The sequence below is a fragment of the Rhinolophus hipposideros genome (assembly GCF_964194185.1).
Source record: "Rhinolophus hipposideros genome assembly, chromosome: 11".
NCBI classification, from domain to species: Eukaryota; Metazoa; Chordata; class Mammalia; order Chiroptera; family Rhinolophidae; genus Rhinolophus; species Rhinolophus hipposideros.
In genome coordinates, this window is record NC_138057.1 from 73,125,778 (window position 1) to 73,141,333 (window position 15,556).

General features: G+C 45.5%; 1 protein-coding gene across 6 annotated transcripts in view; it reads left to right on the top strand.

The window, feature by feature from the left end:
- Positions 1–15,324, top strand: part of RABGAP1 (RAB GTPase activating protein 1) — a 149,256-nt gene extending 133,932 nt beyond the window's left edge. For all 6 annotated transcript variants that reach the window (XM_081067053.1, XM_081067052.1, XM_081067051.1 and 3 more), the window contains 6 exons: positions 383–493; positions 8,537–8,641; positions 9,456–9,539; positions 10,508–10,579; positions 12,167–12,364; positions 13,650–15,324. In XM_081067053.1, coding sequence (XP_080923179.1) covers positions 383–493; positions 8,537–8,641; positions 9,456–9,539; positions 10,508–10,579; positions 12,167–12,364; positions 13,650–13,772 — 693 coding nt within the window. In that variant the 3' untranslated portion in view covers positions 13,773–15,324. The remainder of the gene's footprint in view (positions 1–382; positions 494–8,536; positions 8,642–9,455; positions 9,540–10,507; positions 10,580–12,166; positions 12,365–13,649) is intronic.
- Positions 15,325–15,556: the final 232 nt, after the last annotated feature.

Sequence of the window (15,556 nt, forward strand, 5' to 3'; positions counted from 1 at the left end):
TCCAGATAATTGTGCCTGTAACTAGCTTTATTAAGTTCTTTTTAAAATTCAGTTCACTGTTTCTAGGTTCAAGTTTCAGTTTGAGTTTGCAAATGAGAAAACAAGTTTGTTTTGCTTCCAACCAGCTGCGTAGTTTGTTACACTTCAGTGGCCTTTCAGCCCAGTTAATAAGAAGTAGCTGCTTGACAAGGTCACTTGAATCAGTTAAGTATTTCTCAGTGGAGATAGAAAATGAGAAATTATTGATTGGTAGCACATTAGGACCAGCACGTCTCCACAGTTTCCATAGGACTCAGAATGTAGTTTTGAGGGATAGCCCTGAGAAATTGTCATTTTCATCTGATTTTTATGTGTCTCTAACTGATTTCCTTTTACCCCTCAGCGGGAGAATAGGCGCCTACAAGAAGCTAACATGAGACTGGAGCAGGAAAATGATGACTTAGCTCATGAGCTCGTGACCAGCAAGATCGCGCTGCGAAAGGACCTGGATAACGTAAGCCTGACCCCTCTGAAGGGCTAGGTCATGGTAAACACGACTTCCCCCTGCATCAAGTGAAATCCTTGAATTGTAGTGTTTGTTGTTCTAGTTAGTTACCTGCCTCTCGTGATACAACTGGCTCTGGGCGGTATTCCTTGCCTCCGTTCCTTCAGGGATTATCGATGACCTCGGGAAGCCCTGTTACCATATTCTTCTCTCATTACACACGCAGTCTTTGAACTTTCTGAACACTTTTTGATTGAGAGACCTTTTGGCTAATTCTTAAGCTATTATAATTGGCAGCAGCATTTAATCATGATGATTTTCTTAACCTCTCCCAAAGACAAGAGATTTTGTTATCTTGCATATCATGTGCCTGTTGAGTAAGCACTGCCCATTGTAATAAAGCTTAGTGCCCCAGGAGCTTGATGTAATCAGTAATTTCTGTTGGCAGATGTTGTTTTTCTTTGCTTTTCCTAATCTTAAAAAGTTGCGATGGTGGCTTTCCTGGCAGGGTGTTTGTCCATTTCCTATACTACAAGCTTCCCTTAGAAGAAGTGTAGTTTCTTTGTTGCTCACTGCAGTCTCCCCTGTTCTGTGTGGTCTCCACCTGACTTCTTGCTCTTCCAGGGCCTTTGGTGCTGGTTCTGCTGGTTTTAGATATTCATTTCTCTATTTCCATGTAAAAATGACATTTGTAATAGTTCTTGTGTCCTTGTTACACAATGGCCATGGGCTTACATCTGTATGTTCTTTGGAATTATGTGGAAATTCAGAGTTTGAAGCTACAACATAGAAATGTTTATTCTAATTTCATATGTTCTTATATATTTTTATCTATAAAATCTGTCAAATTGTGAAAATGCACACTGAAAAAAAAAAAAAGAAGTGTAGTTTCTTATGCATGGTTTAGGTCAGAGGTTGGCAGACTTTTTCTGTTTTTTGTTTTGTTTTGTTTTGTTGAGAGCCCACTGGCCCATGTGGGAATCGAACCGGCAGCCTTCGGAGTTAGGAGCATGGAGCTCTAACCGCCTGAGCCACCGGGCCGGCCCGGCAGACTTTTTCTGTAAAGGGATAGATAATAAATATTTTAGGTTTTGTGGTCCATATGGTCTCTGTTGTAACTGTTTGTGCCATTGGCTCAGAAGTAGCCATAGACAGTAAGGAAATAGATGAATGAACATGGCTGTTCTAATAGAAGCTTTACAAGAATTCGTGGCGTGGGTTGTAGTTTTCCAGCACTTGCCTTGGATCTTTCTTTCAGGCTCTTAAGATTACTTTTCTGCTCATTGGTTTTCTGAGGTTCTAGAAATGGGCTCAGGCTGCTGGGGGGACTTACATGATATATTGAACCCCACAGGATCTGTGACTTCCACCAAATGTGTGTGAAAATGCTGTGCAGTGCTGTGTTTCTTTGGAAGTCTGCGCTTTCACCAAGTTCACATGTCAGATGAGAGAGACAGCAATATCTGCTGGTTCTTATGACTTCTCTTTAGAAATAGAATAATGGAGTAAAAAGTTTTGAACAGACCTGGATTCTAATGCCAACTACTCCATTTTCAAGTACAGAAAAATGTGGGAGGTAGAATGATGACTATGTCCCAGGGTAGAGTGACAATCACTTGATTTGGTGTATGTAAAAAGCAGCACCACCCCACCACACCTTCCAAAAAGTTATGCACAGGCAGTGTTAGTTCCGTCTGTTTGTCTGATTGTCAGCTACAAATAGCCGCATGTAACTGGGAAGGCTCCTTTTTCCAGTTTCTGCAGGGAGGGTGTTTGAAGGTCATTAGCCCTCAGTAACCAGAACCTGGCGATTTCACTGATGTTTGATTTACCACAATCTGCTCATCAGGTTTGAGTTTCCTCCCCATGATGCAGATTCCCAGCATACCCCATCTGTGTTCTGTGTAGAAACGCTCCCTGGATCAATCCCTCATGGAGCAGGCCTTTGCCGAGTGGAGGGAGGCTGGTACACACGAGCAGGGGCCCCTGAAGCAGGGCCCAGTGCACACCTGAGTGGCTCTCAGCAGCTTAGATCCTGCAGAAAGGAGGTGCGAAAGAAAAAGAAGGGAAAGTGGGGCCTGCATAGGAGCTTTATGTTCTGCAGTAAAATTATGTAAGAGGCAACGTAAGCTAAAATTCCAAGTGGCTTTTCCGTTTGAGCTGGTGCATTCTGCAGTCTGCCAGGCTCAGCGATAACACTGGTGTCCCACTCATTTTAGGTGAATCACATAGACTTCTTATGTGCCTGGAGCCCTTCCCGCACAGTGTAAACCTTTTTTCAAGTTGTCTTCGCCTGACACACTACAGTAGTCAAAGAACTAGGTGACATTCCCGATATCAGAAGTGAGAACCAGTGACCATACTATGAGTCCCCACCTACTGATGATCCATGTGGCAGGCACGGTGATAACAAGCACTTCGCCAGCCTCTAAATCTCTTCTCCTTACTCAGCCTTGTAAAGACACTATGGGAGCCCTATTTATGGATGAGGATTTTGACCAGTCAGGAAACTTGAGATGCAGAGAGGTGAAGGCACCCAGGAAGAAGCAGAGTCAGGAGCCTAACCCAGCCCAGGCCTTTTCTACACTGTTCAGAAGAAATGTGGAATAAGGAGCTGTGATTGGATGTCATGACGACATCAGAAACACCCGCCCAGGAGGACCAGTGACACTGGCACATAGCAACGGGCGGCTCTTGAGCCCAACGGCTGAGGTGCTGCTCTGTCTGCTGGTGTTTATCATCTCATCAAACCCTGAAGACAGCTCGTGTTGTATAAGGGATACAGCTATGACCCCCATTTTCCTGATGAGGAAACTAAGGCAACAAGTCAGTCACACTTAGTCAGTGGCCGAGACTTCGGGTTGACACCCCGATGGCCTGACGCCAGAGCTCACACTCCTGCCTGGCGCCTGCTGCATTTAGGGCGCCGGCACATCAGACTGGGGTCCCATTGTCCAGCCACCTAAGTGCTGAGCACACAGCCCTTCTTCGCACTAAACTTCGTGTCCCTTTCCCAGTCTTCTCTCATTTCTTTGAATCATCACTGAAAATCAGCGAGGTTCTGAAGTGAGGCCTGTAGGGTCCTTGCCTTTTTTTGACTTCAAGGACTCGGGTTTTGAAAGAACTTCATTCCTTTCAGTTCTTCCCTTTCTGCATCCCAGAGAAAAGCTCTGGTATGTGGCTTATAGAATTTCCAGACCCCTCTTGGTATTTCCAATTGATTTTACATCACTTTTGTTATTCCTCACTTGTCACTTTTCTTACGGTCACACAGCAGCTATGGAGAAATTCCCGGTCAGGCACGGAGTCCCTAGGTGACCCCAACCAAGCTTTCTCCTGTGTGAGATGGGAGTAGTGCCCGGACCTGACATTGGTGCTGAAGGCTGACACAAGGCCTCTGACACAGCACTTGGCAGGAGCATGTCGGAGTCCCTGCTGGCGTGGTTACTCTGCAGTAAGACTGTCCTGGGAGAGCGAAGGAAGCCAAGTCAGAGCCCACCTGCCCAGCTCTGAATACGGGCTCCTCTGCATGCTAGTTCTCTGACCTGGAGCAGATTGCTAACCTTTGCCCACTGAATTACTTTGGCCTCTTGAATCAGTTGACTCTTTATGTGTGGGTCTCCTAGATTCTCTATTACTCCGTTGATCTATGCGTGTGCCCTTATGCTAACCCCACACTGTCTTAAAATCAGGTCATCTGAGGCCCCCAACTTTGTTGTTCTTTCTAAAAAATAGTTTGGCTATTCTAAGTCATTTACATTTCTATATAAATAGTAGAGTTTGGTTTGTCAACTTCTAGAAATAAGCCTTCTGGATTTTTGAGTGTGGTTACATTGAATCTGTAAATCAGCTTTGGGAGAATTAACATCTGAACAATAATTGAACCTTCCAATCCATGAATGTGTTCTAATTTCCATTTATGTAGGTCTTTTTCAGTTTTAGCATTGTTTTTTACTTTTCGGGTCATAGGTTTGCATATATTTTAATCTGTTATAAGCCTTTTGTTTTTTAATTGCATTTTCCAGTTGTTTATTGCTGGTTTCTGGAAATACAGTTGATGACATGAGCTTGTATCCTGTGACCTGGCTAAGTTTGTTTATGATTCTAGTAGGCTTTTTGTTTGTTTTTTAGGATTTCTCCACAGACACGATCCTATCATTTCTAAATAGAGAGTTTGACTTCCTTTCAAGTCTTTATGACTTTCCCCCTTGCCTTTCGGTACTGACTGGGAGGGACCCTCAGGACAGTGTTGGTGGGGCATGGACCTTGCTGCCTGTCCCAAATGTCAGCTGTAGGTTTTGCCTGGATCAGGTCGAGGAGGTTTTCCTTTCTTCCTGTTCGCTGAAAGCTTTTGTCATGAATGGATGTTGAATTTTGTCAATGCTCTTCATGCATCTCTTGCGGTGACTATTTGCTATTTCTCCTAATTCTGTTAATAGGGTAAAATACATTGATTTTCCTATGTAAACCAACCTTGCATTCCTAGGAAACTTGCAGTTTCTATGTTTCATTAAGATTTTTATTTGTATTAAAGATATTTATGTTTATGTGGAATATTGGATTGCCTTTAATGTTTTTGTCTGGTTTTGAGGTAATGCTAGCCTTCAAAGATGAACTTGGTATTATTCCTGTTTTCTTAAGTACTTTATGTAAGATTGTTTCTTGATTAAATCTTTGATTTAATTCTCAGTTGAGGCCACGTGGGCCTGGAATTTTCTTAGCAGGAAATTATTTAATTATGAATAATTTCCTGCTAAAATACATTCAATAAATTTATTTTCAGATATGGAGCTGTTCAAATTTTCTAATTCTTCATATGTCCATTTCGATAATTTGTGTCTTTAAAGTAATTTACCCATTTTGTTTTAGTTGTCAAACATATGGGCATAAAGTCATTGATGTTTCCTTATTCTTTTAATGTTCCAAGAATCTGTTGAGATGTCCTCTCTTTCATTCCTGATAATTTGTGTCTTTTCCCTTTTCTCCTTCTAAGTAAGTACAAATTTATCAGTTGTGTTGCTCTCTCCAAAACCCAGCTTTTGATTTCATTGATTTTTTTCTCTCTCTGTTTTGATTCATTGATTTCTGTTTTGTTTTGTTTTTTACTTCCTTCTACTTTTCTTTTAGTTTAATTTGCTCTTTTTTTTTAGCTTCTTAAGAAGGAAGCTTCACCATTGAAAGTGAACCATTCTTTTCTAAAATGAACATTTGAAGTTATAAATCTCCCTCAATCACTATTTCAGCTGCATCCCATACATTCTGATATGCTGTGTTTTTATTTTCATTTAGTTTCTCTGATTTATTCTTTGAACTGTGAGTTAATTAGTAATGCATTGTTTAATTTTCAACTATTAGGGATTTTTCTAGAAATTTTTCTGTTGTTGATTTCTATTTCAATTGTGATCAAAGTACATATCTTTTCTGATTCTAATCATTTTTAAATATACTTACGCGTATTTTAAGGTCTACCATCTGGACAATTTGGGTGAATATCCCAAATGCACCTGGAAAATGTGTGTGTGGTATTGTTGTGGGTGCAGCACTCTATAAATGTCAGTTCAGTCCCCTTGGTTGAGTGCTGTTCAGATTGTCCACAGACGTCCTGGTTTTCTCTCTGCTGTTCTGTCACTTTCTGAGAGAGCAGTGAGAAAGTCTCAAATTGTGCATTTATCTGTTTCTCCTTTCAGTTATGTTTTTCCCAGTTTGAATTTATGCATATGTTTCTGATTATTACACCTTCTTAAAGGAGTGACTCCTTTATTATTAGGAAATGTTCCTCTCTGTCCCTGGCAACACTTTGTTGTGAAATCTTCTTTGTCTGATAATCAATATAATCCCACTTTCATGGTATTACATGGTATATATCCTTTTACTTTTTTAACATACCCGTATCTTTATATTTGAAATGGTTTTCTTTGTATCCAGCATATAGTTGGGTCTTGCTTTTTAAATTCAATCTGATAATCTCCTTTTACTTGGAATGTTTAGACCAGTTACATTTAGTGTAATTATTTATATGGTGGATTTAAGTTTACCGCCTTGCTATTTGTTCTTTCTGTGTTGTATTTGCATTTTTGTTCTCTTCCTTCCCCCCACCCCTTTTCTGCCTTCTTTGGTTTAATTGGGTGTTTTTGTGATTTCATTTTATCACCTCCATTGCCTGAGTGGCTGTTCCAGAGCTCTTCATCTCCAGAGCTCTGCCCCATGGCTTCCAGCTGCCTCAGCTGCTCTGTCTCCTTCGCCCCTTGAGGCGTGCTGTGATTGGAACCCCCACCCTGCTCCTTGGTCTGGCATGAACCTCTAGGCATGAACCTCCAGGTGGTGGTAGGACTCACCTTGTGTGTTCTTTTTCTCCCAGGAACCACAGTTCTGTATTTATTGTTTTCCGTGTCTGAGAACAGTAGTTTCGTATATTTTGCCCACTTTTTGGTTTAGAGTGTTAGGGTGAATCTGGTCCCAATTCGTCCTTCGTGACGAGAAGTAGAAGTCTGGATTTATGCTTATCATCACCGGACCTTCTCTCCTCGTGTGCTTCTGTAACTGGAGGGACTGCGCAGTGAGTGTGGTGCCCCGAGAGGACCCTGGCTGGCTCAGAACAGCAGTCCCTGCACCTTCCCATGGGCACGGTGTTGAGTCAACTCTTGTGCTGGGCTTAGTATCGGGCCACCTGGTTGGGGAATCCACCTGGTTTGGGCATGCATTGTGACAGCTTGAGGAAATGCCCTCCCTACCTAACTTTCTTCTCGATGGGGGGGGGGGTCACGGTGGGCAGGGAAGACGGGGTTAGAAGAGTTCATGACCTGGCCGGCCCATCCCTCTTCCAGTCAGTCTTAGTGTTAATCATTACTGAACGTGGTAGTGGTGATGAGTAAACGAGGGAGTGTAAGTATGTGCCACAGATTCCAAAGTACTGCCAGTACAAGGCCGAGAAGGGAGAGGCAATAGGTGGTTCTGTTGATTAAAGTAAAACTGAATCTTTAACAGGACTTCATGGTCCTTATTTCTTTCCTACTTACTTCCTCTGTGTTTCTCATTTCCCTTTTGATTGCTCCTTGGGTTTGAGCTAGAGAAGATGACAAGCCACTCCCCAGAAAGGACAGGCCTTAACTCTAAGACCCCATTTACGTGCATGCATGTAGTTTGTTAGTAATTAGTGGCCTTTTCAGTTGTCATATCATGCCATTCTCAGTTCTCCATTTAAGGCCCACGCCTCTGGAACCTGTTTCTTCCAAAGAAGATGCATCAGAAGTGTGGTGTAGAGGAGAGCGCAGGGGCTGTTGCGCTGCTCTCGCTAGCTAGGGGACGTCAGAGATGCTGTTCGCCCATTGTCAGCAAAGTTGTGTGTAAGGAGCCTAGTGCTCTGAACTCGGAGCTTCCACCCATTGCCCTGACTGTCCTCTAACGTGCTGCTGTCATTCTTCTTCACTTATCCTGGGAATGTCCAGTGTCAGGGACTTACATCATTTTCACTTGGACCCATAGATCTCCCCTCCAGACCTTTACATGTTTTAGGAAAAAAACAGGGGTAGAGGGTGGCCATTTCCAATAATAAAAAAAGAACACTAGGAAAGGGGTGGCCTCCTTTATCAGGTGACAGGAGAATGAAATGCAGAACTTGTTTGATGAAACAGAGGAAATACTGGGATTTTGGAGGAAGAAACCGGGATTTATTACTATTAATGACAGTGACAGCTATCCCTTAGTGCATGCGTGCTATGTGCTGGGCACTGCTGAATCTTCTCCATGCTTTACCCCTCAGATGAAGAGCCTGACGCTCAGACAGGATCTCAGTGACATGTCCAAGTGGCGTGTAGTCAGGGAGGAATGGGAACTGAGCTCTGTGATGCCAAAGGCTGCACTCCTGAGCACTGCCCTGCACTACCTCTGTGCCAGGCACTTCTGCACGAGTCTAGTCTCAGGGTGACCTTGGGCATGTCATTTCCCTCTCCAGGTCAGTTTCCCCGTCATCTTAAAATTGGGTTGTGCTGGGTGATTCAAACCCCTTCCAGTTTTCAATTCTTGTTCTGTAGCAGCGTCTCTTAAATGTTTCAGGCTGAGGAAAAGGCAGATGCACTGAATAAGGAGCTGCTTATGACCAAACAGAAATTGATTGACGCAGAAGAAGAGAAAAGACGGCTGGAAGAAGAGTCAGCTCAGGTAAGGGGTGCTTCATCCCCCCTCCCCCATATCCCTGTGTGTCTTGCAAGCACTTGGTAGTTGGGAGTTCCGCGGGGGGTTTCCTGCTGGCACTGGAGAACCTGGAGACAGCTGGCTTCAGTTTCTCTCCAAAGACCTTTTTTATTTACTGTGTAAAGCGTAATGGTTCTTAATACTAATTAAAGCGTAGGAGGATATGCAGGGCAAAGCCCATCTTTCACTGGGGCAGGAGAAATTCCTGTGTGTCAGCATCTGAGTTGGCAAAGAATAGGGTTAGCGTTTCTGCAGAAGGAAAGCAGACATCCTCAAATGTCTGGCTCTTCCCCTCCCTGTCCACTGCCATCTCCCACACAGAGCAAACCCTGGAAGGCTGTGCAGAGCCAGCTCTAGTCACTGGGTGTGCAGACCTGCCAGGGCCACAGAAGAGCTTTGGTTGCTTTGGAGCGAGCAGCCCCCGCCCCACTTTTCCATAAATGTAAACTCCCTCTGGTCTCAGCAGGGCCTGAGGTGGAAGACAAACCTGTGGTATGAGGAGGCCGCCGTCCTCTGCTGCCTCCTCCATCTGCGAGGTTTGTGCTGCCTTCTGAGCTCAGGCCCACAGGCTGGGCCCAGTCTGAAGTGGGGTTTGGTGTTTGGGGAACGTTTGACTTCCTCCCTCTCTTGGCATCAAGATGCGCTTAGTACTCCCAAGAGGGAAGGAAGGAGGAGATGAACTAGAGCCTCCTAGAGTCAGGCCAGGCACTTCATGGGAGCTCGTGCCAGAGCTGCCTTCCCGCTTCCCTCACACGTTCACTTCTGCTTTGTTCCTGTGTAGTTAAAAGAAATGTGTCGGCGGGAACTCGACAAGGCAGAATCGGAGATTAAAAAAAACAGTTCTATCATCGGTGACTACAAGCAGGTGGGTCCGTGCACCCTGGAATTGGGCCGTGTTCTCTGGACACCATGCCTTCCTGGATGAAATGTGTCCCCGCCACACCCAAGCGCTTTCCCGCTCTGCCATCGGCACTGAGTCCCTCCACTGCACTGGACAGGTTACCTCGCAGCTCCTCAGCTGTAAAATCAGGGAGCTAAGCGCTGCCTCGGAGACCTGCTGTGAGGAGTCCCTCAGATCGTGTTGGCAGAGCGCCGGCACGTGCCCAGCCTATGGCTTTTTTTGGTTTAACTGGCAGAATACTTTCTTAGAAGAAAAACATGGTGTTTCTTACAGTCATCTTACTTTGATGAAATACAGTATATATTTGTAATCATTCTATATATATACATTTTTCTGTCTTAGTTCACCCATCATTTAACCATTTTACCGTATTGTGAAAAATTCCTCAAGAACTTTTTAGAGGCTTCTTCCACAGTGTATTGAATTTCTCCCAGGTGTTGGATGGTTTATCCCTTCCCTTTTTTCCTTACCTCTAATTCTGCAGTGGGCACTTAAGGACTGAACACATGCTGTTCTTGGGAGCATTTCAGACTTGAGTTATGGCCAGTGTCACGTGTGGTCTGGGGCAGACCAGTTCTCTCCCGGGCTGGTTGCATTTTAAGAACATAACTGAATTGGTCTTGTCTCTTCCTATACTGGGATCTCACACTGGCTCATGAGTCTGGCAGGTGTTTAGTAAACCACTGGCCACCGAATGTGGCACTGACAGGTCCCTGCAAGTCCAGGCCAGTGCCTGCAGATGTGGCACAGACAGGAACCTGCCTGTGCTCATCAGCTCACATCCCCTCCCGAGCTTTGGCAGCGTGTTGGGGGCTGTCTCCATTCCGCCTAGCGTAGTCCCGTGCCACTGGAGAATTCGTCCCCAGCCGTAAGGACGCAGGTGGTAACATTGCTCAAGACATTGCCATTTGATGTTATGTTTGTTTCTTTAGATTTGTTCTCAGTTGAGTGAAAGATTAGAGAAGCAGCAGACAGCTAATAAAGTGGAAATTGAGAAAATTCGGGTAAGTCTTCCCTTTACCAAAGAAGTTTATACCATCTCAGTCTGTCTCATCGCTCAGTCTGTGGCTGGGGGGGGTAGTTTACTTGATCTCAGAAGTGAGAGACTCGGACAAGTACCTGCTGGGGTGCCTGACGCAGCCTGGCTCAGTACCTGACAACTGATGGTGCGCCTGTTTCCTCTGGACAGGAGTACAGATGAGACCAGAGGAGCTCTGGCTTTAGGTCTCAAACACAAGTGTCCCTTGGCCTTATAGATTTGTATAACATCCTTCTTGGGCTTGACTGTAAAAAAGCAAAGCAAGCGCCACACGATTCCCAGGTTGTCATCAGTGTGGGAAGTGAGTGGTGTGAGCACAGATTTGGCCCAGGTGGTAGGGGTCACAGGTCAGGACCACGGGGTTGATTTGTCACTCCCTACCATGTTGTGTAGAATGGCGACACTCCCCCTCTGAGCTCAGTTCCTTCTGCTGTCATAACAGATCCAAGTACTGCAGTGAGGACTTGAATTTTTAATATGTTGTTGCCAGTTGGGGGGCTTTTGTAACTTGGTGCTTTCTTTCTTTAAGCTGTACCTGTAATAGCATACTTATCAAATTTTAGTATAAAGATGAGTAATTTACTGAAATATGCTTTTCTAACATATTTACAACTCAGTGGACAGGATCGTGGGAGAATTCTGTGCTGGGCCATGTTTGCCCAAAACAACATTTTACCTGGAGCAAAATGATACCCGGCCCCCATCGAAACTACTGTTTAACCAGCAGTATCTATTTTTTAAATACAATTTATTTTGTGTTTCTAAAACTAAAAGTTATTGCAGAAAATTTGGAAAATGAGAATAAGAAAAGAAACCCTTACAAGGTTACTATCCACAGATAACACCTCGATTAACTTAGCACTTTGGTGTCTAGTCTTTCAGGCTCTGCTCTGTGTTTAGCATACAGAATTTCATTCATTCTAAGATACGAATTTTTTTCATATTCACGTCTCTGAAATTAAGACATGTTCTATAACTGATGGCTTCTTGTGGTTTAACTGGCAGAATACTTTCGTAGAAGAAAAACATGGTGTTTCTTACAGTCATCTTACTTTGATGAAATACAGTATATATTTGTAACCATACTATGTATATACATTTTTCTGTCTTAGTTCACCCATCATTTAACCATTTTACCGTATTGTGAAAAATTGCTCAAGAACTTTTTAGAGGCTTCTTCCACAGTGTATTGAATTTCTCCCAGGTGTTGGATAGCTTATCCCTTCCCTTTTTTCCTTACCTCTAATTCTGCAGTGAAAATCCTTGTGCATAAATCTTATCTAGTCACCGCTTCTTCATTGTTTTAGCTGAGGTTCCCAGATGGGAAATTACTGGATCAAGACACAAGAATATTTTTCTTGTTTTCACTATGAAATACCAGCTGGCTTTTCCAATAGGCCGTCTGCCAGTTTACAAAGAGAAGGTAGATTTTCAGAAGCTGTAGTGCTCAACTGAGAAACCTTCTCTTGGCCCCCCAGGAAGGAGATGCTCACACCTTCCTAACAGGCCAGTTTCTCCTGTTTGTCTCTTCACTTCTGACATTCAATTTCAGCAAAAAGTGGATGACTGTGAGCGCTGCCGCGAATTTTTCAACAAAGAAGGGCGTGTAAAGGGCATCAGCTCAGCTAAGGACGTTTTAGATGAGGACACAGATGAAGAGAAGGAGACGCTCAAGAACCAGCTGAGAGAGATGGAGCTAGAACTGGCACAGACCAAGCTGCAGCTGGTGGAAGCTGAGTGTAAGATACAGGTAAGAGCCACAGCCGCCAGGACCCACGGGGGAGGGATTGCCTGGTGTGGGCTGGAAGCCCAGGCGTGATCTCTGCGGTTTGGAATTCTTCTCCCTTTTAAACTTTGACCATAATCCCCACAGGAAGAAGCCCATAACTTGTTATTTACCAGTGCATGTTTAATTAGTATTTGGCCTATCCTAAGGATTGGACTTTCTCATAATGAGTTATCCATCAAGCTTAGAATCTTTTTGGTGGAGCAGAAAACACATGCTTTGAAATCCCAGCTGCACCATCAAATTCTTTGACCTTGGTTAGTTAGTAACCTCTTTACACTTCAGGTTCCTCTTCTGCAAGTGGAAATGATGAGGGTCCCTGTCTCATAGTTTGCCCTGAGGACTAAAGACACGATACACAGAAAGGATTGAGCCCAGTCTGAGGGCGTCATAAATGCCCGCGTGCATGTCCCAGCTCTGATCACTTAACTGCCGTAGCTTTGTGACTTTGGACTACCACCTGATGATCTGATCCTCCATTCCTGATGAAATTGGGGCTTATTTTGCTCCTCTTCACTGCTTGGCTAGTTCCGTCAGCACCAATACTGAGCACAGGTAGGCAGTAAGCTCTGACTGAAGGTGGAACCGAGTTCAGGAGTAAAGCTTCTTACCTCGCACATACTCACTGGCATCTGACTGCCAGGCCGTTCTAGGTGCTGGGGCTGCAAAGCTTAAGACATGGCTTGTGTGACGGTGCAGGACAGGCAGGAAAGGCGTCGCCAAGGCAGCAGTGTCTGAGCTGTGGTCAGAATTAACAGGGGTCACAGCCACAGAGGAGGAAAAACAGTGAGCGTTCCTGGGGGGTGGGAGTTGGCATGCTGGGCACAGAGGGAGGGGAGGGCTTGCCCAGTGAGGAGCGTCAGGGAGCGGGGGCGGGGGGAGTGGGCGCTGAGCCAGAAGAGTCTGTGGGCCACACTGAAGCCTCTCAGGTGCCTTGCTAGGGAGTCTCGACTTCTGGAAATGAGTGATGGAGTCTTAACTAGAGCATAGCTCTGTCTACCCGGTGTGCAGGGGGTGGGCAACAGAGAGAGACGCTCATTCAGGAGGCGGCTGTAATACACAGACTAGGCAGGAAATGAGGTCTAACTGACAAAGATCCCACAGCTTAGGCAGCCCAGATCTTTCTGTGCCAATTTGAGCCGGGGTGGGGGTGGGAGGGTGGACTGAATTCTGGTCTCGGCTCAGCTCTGGGGAGGCAGCGTCATTGACACAGGATCCAGCGCCCTCACGTACGTTGTCCCTCTTGCAGGACTTGGAGCACCATTTGGGCCTCGCGCTAAACGAGGTGCAGGCAGCCAAGAAGACGTGGTTTAACCGCACGCTGAGCTCCATAAAGACCGCAACCGGGGTGCAAGGGAAAGAGACATGCTGAGAGCCGCTGCTGCCTCCAGACACCTTCAGAAAGCACGACACCTTTCGTTGCCTTCTTTGGCCAGATGTGTGATTCTGTGACATGTCCCAGGACCAGACTGTACCTAAGTCGGATTCATAGAAGCTATTGGTAGGTCATTGGACCAGAGCTCATGAGCGGGCAGCCTCTGGGGTAAGGCTCTCCTAACTACTGACACTAACAGGCTCGCTAGCCCAGCAGCTGCTCCGGACGCACTCTACAGTCACTGCGTGGCTGCCGCCAGGCCCTTCCCAGTGCAGGGCCGCGCCTCACCCAGCCCACTGGCTGAGGGGACACCAGAGTTGGGGGGTCCTTCCAGGCTGTTGGTTTTTTTCTAAACCTTTAATCTTTTTTTAAATATACATATTATATATATATATATTGGGGTGGGGTGGGGCATCAGTAACTCGTAATTCCTATTTCAGTGCCAGCAGGGGGTCCTTCAGGTAGATACGGAGAAGCACTTTGTTTTAAATAGGAGGGTTTCATGGTTGTCATTGAAGCCACCTAGTTTTGTTAAACTATGATGCACAGGTTTTTGGTTTGACATTATTCACGTTTCGGATCAATTCTATGCAACTCTCCTAGTTCCTCTTGTTTCTTAGTGTTAGCTGCCAAAATGACTTCACAGGACGGGGGAGGGTGACTCGACTGAGACTGGAGCAGTCGTCACATGGACAAGTCTTACTTTGCTCAATGTGTCATGTCCGCGCGCGTGCGCGTGTAAATATCTTTCCCACATGCCCCCAAATGACAGTGTTTAACCCAGAACAGGACTGTGGTTATCTGGGCACTTAATTTCACTCAAGGCTTGTTGGGTTCTGCTCTCCTCCTGGCATGACGAGAGCTGTGAAGACCCCCTCACTTCCAGACTCCCGGTGTTTTGCACGACAGGTTGTCTAAGTGAGAAAGACAGTGAGCGGGGTGTGTTTATGTACATGTGAGTGTGTGTAGGACACACATGCCGAGCGAGACCCTATCCTGCTGGCTGGGCCCTCCCTGGAGTGTGGCTGGGTGCAAACCTTGCTGTTCTGATGGGCTGCAAGTTCTTACTCCAAAACTACGGAATGGGGCTTTTAGCACCTTTAAAAAAAAAAAAGAAAAAACCCTTGGACTTTTAATTTATATGGTGATACGCTGACAGGCTGTCTTGCAGATGGTTCCATGTCCTCTCCGTGTGCCGTGTGGAGGTAGCTGGTCTTGAGGCACTGGTTTGTATATAAGACACTGGGGTTGTTTTGCATCTTTTTCCATTGGCTGTTCTGACACTGGCTGAGGTCGTCTGTGATAAGGGGGTAACAGGTGGCAGCCCCCACCCCCCGACCACCCCCTCTACCACTCTGTGTCTTTCTTGTTCAGTTACCAAACCAGCTGTAAGCCCATCTGAAACGAGGTGTGTGGGCATTGTGCTAGGGTAGTTCCAGTGTGTTAACTTTATGAACTGAAATATAAACCAGTAAAATTGTATTGCTCTTTCTTCTGTTGGTTTTATTTTAACAGCATATTCATTAAATATTTTGGTACAAACAGCATTGCTTGTAAGAACCAGTTTAATCATTATGTGCTCCTGCCCCTCCCACAAGCAGCCAGAGACGACCATCCTGCGTGCCTCAGATCCGTGTGTAAGCACCTCCAGCCACCCAGACACTTGGTACGGCCGCGTGCGGTGCGACACACACGGTTCTCTGCCCTGCGCGGCTGCTGCCTGCGCCTCCCTCGTGAGCACTCCCCGCTCGGAGAAATAAAGTGCTGCGGCCACAGCGGTG